The sequence below is a fragment of the Symphalangus syndactylus genome, chromosome 5 (assembly GCF_028878055.3).
Source record: "Symphalangus syndactylus isolate Jambi chromosome 5, NHGRI_mSymSyn1-v2.1_pri, whole genome shotgun sequence".
NCBI lineage: Eukaryota > Metazoa > Chordata > Mammalia > Primates > Hylobatidae > Symphalangus > Symphalangus syndactylus.
In genome coordinates this window covers 32461076-32476880 of record NC_072427.2, presented here as the reverse complement: position 1 = coordinate 32476880, position 15805 = coordinate 32461076, and the positions used below count along the sequence as shown (strand labels likewise).

Here is a 15805-nt window from a genome sequence, read left to right as displayed (position 1 = left end):
GCATTGTCTCTACCCTCTGTATACTTTGCTTCTAACTTGACATAGATTGTGTGAATATCTAAATTCTTTGCAAATGAGGTGGACACGTGGAGATTGTGGAGTCCACAGCTCTACTCTGGCTCTGCCGTTCACTGGCTGTGTAACCTTGGACAAACCACATCTACTCTCTGGATTATTTTTATTTATTTTATTTTATTTTATGAGACGGAGTCTTACTCTCTAGCCGCAGCTGGAGTGCAGTGCGACAGTCTCGGCTCACTGCAACCTCCGCCTCCGGGGCTCAAGCAATTCTTGTGCCTCAGCCTCCCGAGTAGCTGGGGTTACAGGCGCCTGCCACCATGCCTGGCTAATTTTTTGTATTTTAGTAGAGATGGGGTTCACCATGTTGCCCACGGTGGTCTTGAACTCCTGAGCTCAGGCGACCAACCCACATCGGCGTCCCAAAGTGCTGGGATTACAGGCATGAGACACTGCGCCCGGTCACTGGACCTTATTTTGCCTCAATCTATTAGATGGGGGTAATAATCCCTGCTTTGCTTCTTTAATTCACTACAAGGTTGTTGGGAGGACAAAGGAAATAACAGATGCGTAAGTGCTTTGCCGACTGTAAATCACCCAGAAATGTCGTTTCACTGCATCTGCTTTTGAATGCAGGCACATCTTTTGCTGCTGGCAGCCCCCACCCATCTGCTCCTCTTTCGGTGAAAAATTGACTGTCGGGTGGCAGGGAACGTCGAGAGGGCCGCAGGATGGATGATGAGGAAGTAACTATGTCTCCTGAATGGCGTGTGGCACTCGGGCTTTGTTGTGGCGGGTGTTAGGTGAAGCGGGGACACTGTCTTCTGAAAGGCCGCTATGAGGAAGGGAAACGCCTGTGTCCAGGCAGCCTCGACTACCAGCCTAGTCCCAGGGTGTAGGTTACAGGCAGTCAGGCAGTTTGGGAAACTTCTCAGACTCAGAGCTGCAGAAGTTGACATGGGCTGCCTGAGGGAAGGTGTGGGCCCGAATGCTGTGCAAGCACGACATCAACTTCCACTAATAAGGGTCACAACAGCCCTTCAATGTAGAAGCGACCATCTCAGTGCCCAAGGTCAAGAGAGACCCCGAAGCCCGGAAATGCCCTAGGCAGGAATCTTCAGAGCCTGCCCATTGGCTTCCGCTGAACAGGAGGGTGGGCCCTGCAGCGCTCCGCTTACTGATTGGTTCGATGCCGGATTGGCAGGTCCCCGCCCGCAGTGCGTGTGGTGAGGCAGGACATGGCGGAGGCAGGAAAAGTGCCCTTGAGCCTCGGGCTTACCGGAGGAGAAGCGACAGAGTGGCCTCTGCAGCGGTACGCCCGCTGCATACCCTCAAACACCAGAGACCCACCTGGGCCGTGCCTGGAAGCTGGGACAGCCCCCTGCCCGACATGGAAGGTGAGGCCCGAAGGCAGAAATATCCCTGAGGTGCCCACAGCCCTCAGGAGAGGAGGCTCCACATATACACGGGGCCAGTGCCCCGAAAGCGATGCCGAGGGGACACCGAGTGACGACTGCCAGGCATGTTGGGGAATGGACAGGCCGACAACTAAGATAGGAAATACATACATAGCAGTAGGAGACATGGTTGGAACCCTTTACAGTCTCAACATAATTATGCAGGGGAGTAGTAAACATTCATATATTCAATGTGTATTTATTGAGCGTCAAGTATGTGCTAGACTCTATTCAGGGTGCTAGGGATGGAGCAGTGAGCAAGATATAAACGCTCCCCACCCTTATTGATGTTTTTAGTGGAGGATACACTATTTAACCAAATAACTAATTACAGAAGGGACAACTGAGTCATCCCATAACCAAGCATTCACACAGGACTAAATTTGAATCCTCGTGTTGCCAGTGAATTTCTGTGACCTTGCTTCAGTTTTCTTAACCTCTCTGTACCTTATTTACTTTGTCTTAAAATAGAGATAATAATATAATGGTACAGGCCCTCAGAAATATTGGGATTCGGTTCCAGACCATCACAATAAAGCAAGTTACGAACTTTTTGGCTTCTCAGTGCATATAAAACCTATGTTTGCACTATATTGTAGTCTATTAACTTGTCTAAAAGAATTATGTCTAAAAGAACAATGTACACACCTTGATTCGAGGATACTTTATTGCTAAAAAATGCCAGCACTCACCTGAGCCTTCAGCAGGTCAGTCTTTTTGCTGCTGGAGGGTCTTGCTTCATGCTGGTGGCTGCTGTCTGATCAGAGTGGTGGTTTCCCAAGGTTGGGGTTGCTGTGGCAATTTCTTAAAATAAGACAACAATGCAGTTTGTCACATGGATTACCTCTAACTTTCAGGAAAGATTGCTGTGTAGCATGCAATGCTGTTTAATGGCATTTTTACCCACAGTAGAACTTCTTTCAAAATTGAAGTTAATCCTCTCAAATTTTGCTGCTGCTTTATCAACTAAGTTTATGTGATATTCTAAATACTTTGCTGTCGTTTCAGCAATGTTCACAGCATCTTCACCAGGAGTAGATGCCATCTTAGGAAACCACTTTCTTTGCTCATCCATAAAAAGCAACTCCTCATCTCTTCAAGTTTTATCGTAAGATTTTAGCAATTCAGTCCCATCTTCAGGCTTCACTTCCAATTCTAGTTCTCTTGCCCTTTCTACACATCTGCAGTTCCATCCTCCATTGAAATCTTGAACACCTCAAAAGTCATCCGTGAGGGTTGGAATCAACTTCTTCCAAATTCCTGTTAATGTTGATATGTTGACCTCCTCCCATGAATCACAAATGTTCTTAATGGTATCTAGAATGGTGAATCCTTTTCAGATGTTTTCAATTAACTGCCCAGCTCCGTCAGAGGAATCACTATCTACAGAAGCTATAGCCTTATAAAATGTATTTGTTAAATAATAAGACTTGAAAGCTGACAATTACTCCTTGATCATGGGCTGCAGAATGAATGTTGTGTTAGCAGGCATGAAAACAACATTCATCTCTTTGTACATCTCTATCCAAGCTCTTGGGTAACCAGGTGCCTTGTCAATGAACAGTAATATTTTGACGGGAATCTTTTTTTCTGAGGAGTTGGTCTCAACAGTGAGCTTAAAATATTCAGTAAACCATGCCATAAACAAGTGTGCTATCATCCAGGCTTTGTTGTTCTATTTATAGAGCACAGGCAGAGTAGATTTAGTACAGTTCCTAAGGGCCCTAGGACTTTCAGAATGGTAAATGAGCATTGGCTTCAATTTAGAGTCACCAGTGGGATTAGCCCCTAATGCAAGAGTCAGCCTGCCCTTTGAAGCTTTGAAGCCAGGCATTGACTTCTCCTCTTTAGCTATGAACGTCCTAGATGGCCTCTTCTTCTAAAAAAAGGCTGTTTTGAATAGTTAAAAAATCGGATCAGGCTTTGGCTTAAGGGAATGTTGTAACTGGTTTGATCTTCTATGCAGACCATTACAAATTTTTCCATTTCAGCAATAAGGCTGTTCCACTTATCATTCCTGTGTTCACTGGAATAGCATTTTTAATTTCCTTTAAGAACTTTTCCTTTGCCTTTACAACCTTGCTAACTGGTGTAAGAGGTCTAGCTTTTGACCTATTTTGGCTTTCAACATGCCTTCCTCACTAAGCTTAATCATTTCTAGCTTTTGATTTAAAACGAGAGATGTGTGATTTTTCCTTTCACCTTAACACTTTGAGGCCATTGTAGGGTTATTAATCGGCTGGATTTCAATATTGTTGTGTCTCAGAATAGTGAGGACCAAGGAGAGGGAGAGAGACAGAGCGAAGGCTAGTGGATGGAGCAGTTGGACTCTACATATCATTTATTGATTAAGTTCACTGTCTTCTATGGGCATGGTTTGTGGCACTCCAGAACAATTACAATAGTAACATCAGAGATCACTGATCACAAATCACCATCAGATATAATAATAATAATAATGAAAAAGCTTGAAATATTGTGAAAATTACCAAAATGTGATACAGAGACATGAAGTGAACACATGCTGTTAGAAAAATGGCACTGAGAGACTTGATTGATGTGGGGTTGCCACAAACCTTCAATGTGTAAAAAATGTAATATCTGTGAAGTGCAATAAAGCAAAGTGCAGTAAAGGGAAGTGTGCCTGTACTTACTTCATAGGATTATTTTGACCATTGCATAAGCTAATACATATCAATCACCTAAAATAGTGCCTAGTATATGTTAAGTTAGGGGTTTGCTCTTATTATCATTTTGTTCTAGTGGTATGCTTTAACACCATGGGTTGCCAGTCATTCAGTTCCCTTTTGTCTGGTTTGACTATTGGATGAGGAACCTGGGATTTTGGATTATACACATACATGTACATCACATGTGTGCACACATGCATACATGTTTGTGTATTTTGGGCAGCAGTAGATAGAAGAAGAATTAAAGAGAATAAAGGTCCCAGGTAGCTGGGTGTGGTGGCTCATGCCTGTAATCCCAGCACTTTGGGAGGCTGAGGCGGGCGGATCACCCGAGGTCAGGAGTTTGAGACCAGCCTGGCCAACATGGCAAAACCCCGTCTCTACTAAAAATGCAAAAATTAGCCAGGTGTAGTGGTGCCGCCTGTAGTCCCAGCTACTCAGGAGGCTGGGGTGGGAGAATTGCTTAAACCTGGGAGGCTGAGGTTGCAGTGGGTTGAGATCATGGCACTGCACTCCAACCTGAGTGACAGAGCAAGACTCTGTCTCAAAAAAAAAAAAAAAAATCCCACAACATGTACAGAGGCCACAACATATCTGAAAAAAACCTCACCATGTAATGTATAGTGAGAAGGCTAGCAAATCTGATGCTTAGAGAATAAGGGAAATGGTAGCTTGAGATAAGCCTGTCTGAAGAGGTAGGCAGGTGCCTTGTGAACATTATTATAAATCCAGTGGGAAGCCACTGAACAGTTTTAAGCAGAGGCATTTTCATCTTTGAAAGATCACTCTGGCTGTGGTGTGAAGATGGAATTGGAGGGGAATATGAGTGGATTCAGAAAGATCATTTAGAATGCTATTGCAGTGTTATAGGCAAGAGATGATGATGGCTTAGACTCAGGGCGTGGCAGTAGAGATAGGGATATTGGGAATATATTTTGGAGACCAAAATGAAAAGACTTGGTGATTGATTGTATATGAGTGGCGAGAGTAAAGGACTTCTGGGTTTCTAGCAGAAGCAACTGAGTAGATGGTTGAAGAATGGGAAACACTGGAGGAGGAACAGTGAGGGAAAAATCCAAGATTTCAGTTTTGGATGTATTGAATTTCCTAAGATTGTGAAGCATCCAGGTGGAGATATTGAATAGGTGGTTGGGTATATTGGTCTAGACTCAGAAGGAAGATCTGGCTGGAGATATAAAGGTGTGAGTCATCAGCATAAAGGTCATATTTATAGTCATGGGATTAGGTGAGATTCGGGACCAAGCTTAAAGGCAATCCAACATTTGTAAGTTGGGTAGAGGGGACAGAGCCCCAAAGAAGATTGACAAGAGGCCTGGCACAGTGGCTCATCCCTGTAATCCCAGCACTTTGGGAGGCCAAGATGGGTGGATCACTTGAGGTCAGGAGTTCAGACCAGACTGGCCAACATGGTGAAACCTGAGGCTACTTGGGAGGCTGAGGCAGGAGAATCCCTTGAACCTAGGAGACAGAGGTTGCAGTGAGCCAAGATTGTGCCACTGCACTCCACCCTGGGCAACAGAGTGAGACTCCATCTCAAAATAAATAAATAAATAGGAAAACACAACAAGATAGCCAAATAGGAACAGCTCCTATCTGCAGCTCCCAGCAAGATCAACACAGAAGGCGGATGATTTCTGCATTTCCAACTGAGGTACCTGGTTCGTCTCATTGGGACTGGTTGGACAGTGGGTGCAGCCCATGGAGGGTGAGCTGAAGCAGGGTGGGGCATCGCCTCACCTGGGAAGCACAGGGGGTCAGGGGATCTCCCTCCCCCAGGCCAAGGGAAGCCGCGAGAGTCTGTACTGGGAGGAATAGTGCACAGATACTGCTCTTTTCCCATGGTCTTCGCAATCAGCAGACCAGGAGATTCCTTCTCATGCCTACGCCACCAAGGGCCCTGGGTTTCAAGCACAAAACTGGGTGGCCATTTGGGCAGACACCGAGCTAGCTGCAGGAGTTTTTTTTTTCGTACCCCAGTGGCTACTGGAATGCCAGTGAGACAGAACTGTTCACTCCCCTGGAAAGGGCACTGAAGCCAGGGAGCCAAGTGGTCTGGCTCAGTGGGTCCCACCCCCACAGAGCCCAGCAAGTTAAGATCCACTGGCTTGAAATTCTCACTGCTAGCACAGCAGTCTGAGGTTGACCTGGGATGCTCTATCTTGGTGGGGGGAAGGGCATCCACCATTGCTGAGGCTTGAGTAGGCGGTTTTACCCTCACAGTGTAAACAAAGTCACCAGGAAGTTTGAACTGGGTGGAGCCCACGACAGCTCAGCAAGGCTGCTGCAGCCAGACTGCCTCTCTACATTCCTCCTCTTTGGGGAGGGCATCTCTGAAAAAAAGGCAGCAGCCCAGTCAGGGACTTATAGATAAAACCCACATCTCCCTGGGACAGAGCACCTGGGGGAAGGGGTGGCTGTGGGCACAGCTTCAGCAGACTTAAATGTCCCTGCCTGACAGCTGTGAAGAGAGCAGTGGATCTCCCAGCACAGTGTTTGAGCTCTGATAAGGGACAGACTGCCTCCTAAAGTGGGTCCCTGACCCTTGTGTCTCCTGACTGGGAGACACCTCCCAGTAGGGGCCGACAGACACCTCATATGGGAGAGCTGTGGCTGGCATCTGGTGGGTGCCCCTCTGGGACAAACCTTCCAGAGTAAGGAACAGGCAGCAGCCTGTTCTGCAGCCTCCGCTGGTGATACCCAGGCAAACAGGGTCTGGAGTGGACCTCCAGCAAACTCCAGCAGACCTGCAGAAGAGGGGCCTGACTGTTAGAAGGAAAACAAACAAACAGAAAGGAATAGTATCAACATCAACAAAAAGGGTGTCCACTCAGAGACCCCATCAGAAGGTCACCAACATCAAAGACCGAAGATAGATAAATCCATGAAGATGAGGAGAAACCAGCACAAAAAGGCTGAAAAATTCCAAAAACCAGAACACCTCTTCACCTCCAAAAGATCACAGCTCCTTGCAAGCAAGGGAACGAAACTGGACGGACAATGAGTTTGATGAACTGACAGAAGCAGGCTTCAGAAGGTGGGTAATAACAAACTCCTCCGAGCTAAAGGAGCATGTTCTAACCCAATGCAAGGAAGCTAAGAACCTTGAAAAAAGGTTAGATGAATTGCTAACTAGAATAACCTGTTTAGAGAAGAACACAAATGACCTGATGGAGCTGAAAAATACAGCACCAGAACTTCATGAAGCATACACAAGTATCAATAGCTGAATCGATCAAGCAGAAGAAAGGATATCAGAGATTGAAGATCAATTCAAAGAAATAAAGCGAGAAGACAAGGTTAGAGAAAAAAGAGTGAAAAGAAATGAACAAAGCCTCCAAGAAACATGGGACTATGTGAAAAGACCAAATCTATGTTTGATTGGTGTACCTGAAAGTGATGGGAAGAATGGAACCAAGTTGGAAAACACTCCAGGATATTATCCAGGAGAACTTCCCCAACCTAGCAAGGTAGGCCAGCATTCAAATTCAGGAAATACAGAGAACACAAATTCAGGAAATACAGAGAACACCAGAAAGATACTCCTCGAGAAGAGCAACCCTAAGACATATAATCGTCAGATACACCAAGGTTGAAATGAAGGAAAAAATGTTAAGGGCAGCCAGAGAGAAAGGTTGGGTTACCCACAAAGCGAAGCACATCAGACTAACAGTGGATCTCTTGGCAGAAACCCTGCAAGCCAGAAGAAAGTGAGGGCCAGTATTCAATATTCTTAAAGAAAAGAATTTTCAATCCAGAATTTCATATCCAGCCAAACTAAGCTTCATAAGCAAAGGAGAAATAAAATCCTTTACAGACAAGCAAATGCTGAGAGATCTTCTCACCACCAGGCCTGCCTTACAAGAGCTCCTGAAGGAAGCACTAAACATGAACCAGTACCAGCCACTGCAAAAACATACCAAATTGTGAAGACCATCTATGCTATGAAGAAACTGCATCAACTAACAGGCAAAATAACCAGCTAACATCATAAAGACAGGATCAAATTCACACATAACAATATTAACCTTAAATGTAAATGGGCTAAATGCCCCAATTAAAAGACACAGACTGGCAAATTGGATAAAGAATCAAGACCAATCAGTGTGCTGTATTCAGGAGACCCATCTCATGTGCAAAGACACACATAGGCTCAAAATAAAGGGATGGAGGAATATTTACCAAGCAAATGGAAAGCAAAAAAAAAAAAAAAAAAAAAAAAAAGCAGGAGTTGCAATCCTAGTTTCTGATAAAACAGACTTTAAACCAGCAAAGATAAAAAGAGACAAGGGCATTACATAATGGTAAAGGGATCAAAGCAACAAGAAGAGCTAACTATCCTAAATATATATGCACCCAATACAGGAGCATCCAGATTCATAAAGCAAGTTCTTAGAGACCTACAAAGAGACTTAGACTCCCACACAATAATAGTGGGAGACTTTAACACCCCACTGTCAATATTAGACAGATCGATGAGACAGAAAATTAACAAGGATATCCAGGACTTGAACTCAGCTCTGGACCAAGCGAACCTAATAGACATCTACAGAACTCTCCATCCCAAATCGACAGAATATACATTCTTCTCAGCACCACATCACACTTATTCTAAAATTGACCACATAATTGGAAGTAAAACACTCCTTAGCAAATGCAAAAGAACAGAAATCATAACAAACAGTCTCTCAGACCACAGTGCAATAAAACTAGAACTCAGGATTAAGAAACTCAAAACCGCTCAACTACATGGAAACTGAACAACCTGCTCTTGAGTGACTATTGGGTAAAGAAAGAAATGAAGGCAGAAATAAAGATCTTCTTTGAAAGCAATGAAAACAAAGACACAACGTACCAGAATCTCTGGGACACATTTAAAGCAGTGTGTAGAGGGAAATTTATAGCACTAAATGCCCACAAGAGAAAGCAGGAAAGATCTAAGGTTGGCACCCTAACATCACAATTAAAAGAACCAGAGAAGCAAGAGCAAACAAATTCAAAAGCTAGCAGAAGACGAGAAGTAACTAAGATCAGAGCAGAACTAAAGGAGACAGAGTCTCGAAAAACCCTTCAAAAATCAGTGAATCTGGGAGCTGGTTTTTTGAAAAGATCAACAAAATAGATAGACTGCTAGCCAGACTAATAAAAAAGAAAAAAGAGAAGAATTAAATAGATGCAATAAAAAATGATAAAGGGGCTATCATCACTGATCCCTCAGAAATGCAAACTGCCATCAGAGAATACTATAAACACCTCTATGCAAATAAACTAGAAAATCTAGAAGAAATGAATAAATTCCTGGACACATACACCCTCCCAAGACTAAACCAGGAAGAAGTTGAATCCCTGAATAGACCAATAATAAGTTCTGAAATTGAGGCAGTAATTAATAGCCTACCAACCAAAAAAAGTCCAGGACCAGACGGATTCACAGCTGAATTATACCAGAGGTACAAAGAGGATCTGGTACCATTCCTTGTGAAACTATTCCAAACAGTATAAAAAGAGGGAATCCTCCCTAACTCATTTTACAAGGCCAGCATCATCCTGATATCAAAACCTGCAGAGACACAACAAAAAAAAGAAAATTTCAGGCCAATATCCCTGATGAACACTAATGTGAAAATCCTCAATAAAATGCTGGCAAACCAAATTCAGCAGTACATCAAAAAGCTTATCCACCACGATCAAGTCAGCTTCATCCCTGGCATGCAAGTCTGGTTCAATGTACACAAATCAATAAACGTAATCCATCACATAAACAGAACCAATGACAAAAACCACGATTATCTCAATAGATGCAGAAAGGGCCTTCGACAAAATTCAACAGCCCTTCATGCTAAAAACTCTCAATAAACTAGGTATTGATAGAATGCATCTCAAAATAATAAGAGCTATTTATGATAAACCCACAGCCAATATCATACTGAATGGGCAAAAACTGGAAGCGTTCCCTTCGATAACCGGCACAAGACAAGGATGCCCTGTTTCACCACCCCTATTCAACATAGTATTGGAAGTTCTGGCCAGGGCAATCAGGCAAGAGAAAGAAAAAAAGAGTATTCGGATAGGAAAAAAGGAAGTCAAATTGTCTCTGTTTGCAGATGACATGATTGTGTATTTAGAAAACCCCATTGTCTCAGCCCAAAATCTCCTTAAGCTGATAGGCAACTTTAGCAAAGTCTCAGGATACAAAATCAGTGTGTAAAAATCACAAGCATTCCTATACACCAATAACAGACAAACAGAGCGCCAAATCATGAGTGAACTCCCATTCAGAATTGCTACAAAGAGAATAAAATACCTAGGAATCCAACTTACAAGAGATGTGAAGGACCTCTTCAAGGAGAACTACAAACCACTGCTCAAGGAAATAAGAGAGGACAAAAACAAATGGGAAAACATTCCATGCTCATGGATAGGCAGAATCAATATCATGAAAATGGCCATTCTGCCCAAAGTAATTTACAGATTCAATGCTATCCCCATCAAGCTACCAGGACTTTCTTCACGGAATTGGAAAAAACTACTTTAAAGTTCATATGGAACCAAAAAAGAGCCCGCATAGCCAAGACAATCCTAAACAAAAAGAACAAAGCTGGAGGCATCATGCTACCTGACTTCAATCTATACTACAAGGCTACAGTAACCAAAACAGCATGGTACTGGTACCAAAACAGATATATAGACCAATGGAACAGAACAGAGGCCTCAGAAATAACACCACACATCTACAACCATCTGATCTTTGACAAGCCTGACAAAAACAAGCAATGGGAAAAGGATTCCCTATTTAATAGATGGTGTTGGGAAAACTGGCTTAGCCATATGCAGAAAGCTGAATCTGGATCCCTTCCTTACATCTTATACAAAAATCAGCTCAAGATGGATTAAAGACTTAAATGTAAGACCTAAAACTGTGAAAACCCTAGAAGAAGACCTAGGCAGTACCATTCAGGACATAGGCATGGGCAAAGATTTCATGACTAAAACACCAAAAGCAATGGCAACAAAAGCCAAAATTGACAAATGGGATCTAATTAAACTAAAGAGCTTCTGCACAGCAAAAGAAACTATCATCAGAGTGAACAGGCAACCTACAGTATGGGAGAAAATTTTTGCAATCTGTCCATCTGACAGAGGGCTAATATCCAGAATCTACAAAGAATTTAAACAAATTTACAAGAAAAAGTTAACCCCATCAAAAAGTGGGTGAAGGATATGTACAAAAGAAGACATTTATGCCGCCAACAAATATATGAAAAAAAGCTCGTCATCACTGGTCATTAGAGAAATGCAAATCAAAACCACAATGAGATACCATCTCATGCCTGTTAGAATGGTGATCATTAAAAAGTCAGGAAACAACAGGTGCTGGAGAGGATGTGGAGAAATAGGAATGCTTTTACACTGTTGGTAGGAGTGTAAATTAGTTCAACCATTGTGGAAGACAGTGTGGCAATTCCTCAAGGATCTAGAACTAGAAATGCCATTTGACCCAGCAATCCCATTGCTGGGTATGTACCCAAAGGATTATAAATCATTGTACTATAAAGACACATGCACATGTATGTTTATTGCAGCACTGTTCACAATAGCAAAGACTTGGAACCAACCCAAATGCCCATCAATGATAGACTGGATAAAGAAAATGTGGCACATATATATCATGGAATACTATGCAGCCATTAAAAATGATGAGTTCATGTCCTTTGCAGGGACATGGATGAAGCTGGAAATCATCATTCTCAGCAAACTAACACAAGAACAGAAAACCAAACACCACATGTTCTCACTTATAAGTGGGAGTTGAACAATGAGAACACATGGACGTGGGCGCGGGGCATCACACACCGGGGCCTGTAGGGGAGTGGGGGGCTGGGGGAGGGATAGCATTAGGAGAAATACCTGATGTAGACGACAGATTGATGGGTGCAGCAAACCACCATGGCAAGTGTATACCTATGTAACAAACCTGCATATTCTGCACATGTACCCCAGAACTTAAAGTATGATAAAGAAAATAAAACACAAACAAAAATAAATAAATGAATAAATAAAAGATTGACAAGGGACAGAGAGTTGAGAAGCACCCAAGGGAATGAAGGTTTATCAGTGCTAAAGAGAGTTATTTCCAGGGGAAAGAGTGATTAACTTTGTTGAATGATGCTGCAAAATGAAGAAACATGATGACTAAGGGATATCTATTCCATTCAGCAGCATGAACGTCCTTAATGGTCTTTACCAAGAGAAATTTAAGTGGAGTGAAGGGAGTGGAAGCCAGATAGGAGTAGGGTAAAGAATGGCTGATAGGTGAGGAAGTGGAGCCAATGTGCACAGACAGTTCTTCCGAGAGGCTTGGCTGTGAATGTGATTAGAGAAAGGGCACAATGAATTATTCACCACATTCTAGAATATTAGAGCCAGGGGCACTCTTTTAAGATTGAAATCAGTATATCTACGACCATAAAAAAGGCATTAAATTCCTAGTTGTACTGTTTTGAAACCCTGTATCCTGAGAAATGATATAGGCTGAAATACAAAATGAGGCGAAGAAAGAGTTAAATATAAGGATGACTGACCTATAATTGGATCTTATAAAAAGCTGGGAATGTTTGATGACATATTTAATTTTTGAGACTGCTCCACAGGTTCCTTGATACCTTCTCATAACACACTTTAAACCCTTTCTCCTAAAGCATCTGTGTTGGGTGCAGCTGAATAATTCTTAAATTCTTATCCTGCAACCCAGAGGCCAGGACATTTGACCATTCTAAGGAGTTGGTTGTTATTACAATTTTTTTACTTCTCTTTGCAAAGCTCTTCATAATTGCTTATAAGGAACAGTGCTTTTAACAGTTTTCAAATGTTTGGCATAAAGCCACAGCTACAGTGACAAGAGATGAGGTTGGCTTTTGCAGTGCTTTTGAAAACTGAACATTTGTACCTTCCTTTGAATCTGTGCCGAACCATCCTACCCGCTGTGATCAGTTTCAGCCTAGGTCTGTCATTTTTTTTTTGGAAAAAACGAAAGAGAAAACAAGATTTGTTCTATTTTATGGGCACTAGGACTATTGTGCAATAATAATAATAAAAGATGAGCCATCTAAAGAACTGTACTCTCTAAGTCTCATGTGAATTTTTTATTTTAAAAATATGTGGTACCTGCAGTAAAAAAAGAGGTTAGGTAAAGCATAAAAATACATTACTGTGGAGGATAGAGTCATTCTAGTTGTTTTTTCTTTAGGGAACTTTCGCATTCAATCTTGGTTGAACCTATTTTGAGTTCTTTGACTTTTTCTGATTATGGGAGAATCTGTTCTCCTGGTACTGTTCTCTATAGCTGTTTAATTACAGAGAAAACATTCATCACAATGGTTCTATATGCTGAGACAAAAATGTCAACTCAAGAGAAAAAATGAATAGTACAACAAGACTCCTAAGACTCGAAGTCCTAGTTGAGAGGGAAGATCAATTCTGAGACAGAAAGAATGTTATATATAAAATATCTAACATATTTTATAGAATAATATACTTCATTATGTATACTGATTTGATTTACTTCTTTGAATTGAATTAATCTTGTTAAAAGACACTATCTAGAGATAAACACAATTTGGAAGCAAATAAACTTTGTAAAACACACGCATGCACACTGAAAACCCAATGGTTTAGAGCTATGCTACCCAGACCTTAATGTGCATAGAAATCATCTGGGGGTTTTGTTAAAAATGCAAATTCTGATTCAGTCAGAATAGGTCTGGTATGGGGAATGAGATTCTAGTTCTAACAAGCTCCCAGGTGACACAGATGCTGTTGGTTCAAGGACCACACTTCGAGAGGCAGGGGTTTAGAATATCTTGAATGAAATGATAGCCATATAGTACAATTGATAAAATGAATTTATAGAATTATGAGGTAAGGCAATCAGATTCATAATAACTATGCAAATGTTTTATTAATAGGGTTAATATTTAAGCCATCTGTCATCATTTAAGTGGAATGAGCAAACGTTAGTTCCTTACATCTGTTGGCTCAGTCTTTCTGAAAAGATATAATAACAGATTGGTCCATTTTATGTATTTTATGTCTGAATATAATTTAGTCTGCTAATAAGTAGACTAATTTGAAAGGTGATGTTAATTGCAGGTTGCTTTTAAAGTTTTACCATGTTTTTCAGATTTCAAGGATTTCTCAGACATGCCCTAATTGGTTGAACCTGACAACTTCTTAGATTTTTTTTTTTTCCTTTCAAAGGGAAAACAAATCCTTTTTTATAGGAGGAACTTAAAATAATTGCCCTACTTAGAAATTAAGAAATAGAATGTGAAGTTTGTACTTGAAATGAACTTTTAAATGTGGATTCAACATAAGATATATTTTGGATCTTCTCAACAGTGTTCTTTTTTCTTTTGTATTCCTAGTGCCTACCTAATACCAAGTATATGATAGGTGCTCAGTAAATGCTTGAATGTATGATGTGGTAATTTTCCTTATGATAATGTGATAATTATTAAATGATAGGTATTATTTATCATTTGCTTTGGTATATTTTTTACAGGAGCCCTATGAAGCAAATATTATTATACCCATTTTATAGATAAGTGAACTGAAACTCAGGTTCAGTGGCTTTCCCAGGAACACAAAGTTGAAAAGAAAGAATTTAGACCCTCCTTTTCTTGTCTCTAAAATCTGTGCTTCTAAGCTCTATGCTGTTTGCCTTAAAAGTATTAATGTCTTATGTGGAGTGTAGCAATTCAATTATGTGGATGAAGAATTTTGAGATTAACACACAGGATAAAAATGACAAAAATAACAGGTTTTTTATTTGTTTTTAAGGAAAATTTAAAATAGTAAAATAGTTCTTTGTATGCTTGATAATTTTTTATTGCAGGCCTAATGTTGTGAATTTTACTTTGTTGGGTACAGGGTATTTTTGTATTTCTGTATTTCTGAGCTTTTTTTTTTTTTTCTTTTCAGATAAGTTATTTGGAAACAGTTTGATCCTTTCAAGTCTTGCTTTTAAGCTTTGTCAGCTGGGACCAGAGTGGCTGGGACTAGGGCCAATTTTTCCCACTTCTGAGGCAAAGTTTTTGAGTATTCTACTCAATGTAAATTGTTTTCTCTACTAAGAACAGGCACTATTCCCTGTCCTGTGTGAGCTCTGGGGATTATTCCCTTAAATTCTTTCAGGTGGTCCTTTCCCCACCCTCTGGCAGTTTCCTTACGCGCATATATATATATGTTGATCAGTACTCAGCTGAAGCAGAGGAGGAGGTTCTGCAAGTGTCTGGCGTTCTCCCTTTGTACAGGTCTCTCTTCTCTGGTGTTTTGTCTTGCAAACTGTAGCTGCGCTGACCTCCTAGGACTCCAAGCTTCATCTCCTCAACTCAATGAGACCTCACCAGGCTCTGCCTGGGTTTGTCATCCTCGCACTCTGACCTGGAAACTCGCGCCAAGAAGTAACCTGGGGCAGTGGTAAGGGCTCACTTCCTTCATTTTCTGTCATTTCTCAGGAATTACATCCTTTGTTACGTGATACCTATTGACTTGAGAGCTGTTGCTTCCTTTGATTTGTTCAGTTTTTTATTTCAGTTAGGAGGTATGAAATAACCTGTTAAG

The 15805-nt window shown here is 41.4% G+C and overlaps 1 protein-coding gene across 3 annotated transcripts in view; it reads left to right on the top strand.

Moving 5' to 3' along the window:
* Positions 1 to 1234: 1234 nt before the first annotated feature.
* REC114 (REC114 meiotic recombination protein) overlaps positions 1235 to 15805 on the top strand; it is a 108385-nt gene continuing 93814 nt past the window's right edge. For 2 of the 3 annotated variants that reach the window (XM_055277860.2, XM_055277859.2), the window contains exon 1: positions 1235 to 1415. In XM_055277860.2, coding sequence (XP_055133835.1) covers positions 1257 to 1415 — 159 coding nt within the window. In that variant the 5' untranslated portion in view covers positions 1235 to 1256. The remainder of the gene's footprint in view (positions 1416 to 15805) is intronic. The other variant, XM_055277861.2, reaches the window with a different exon arrangement.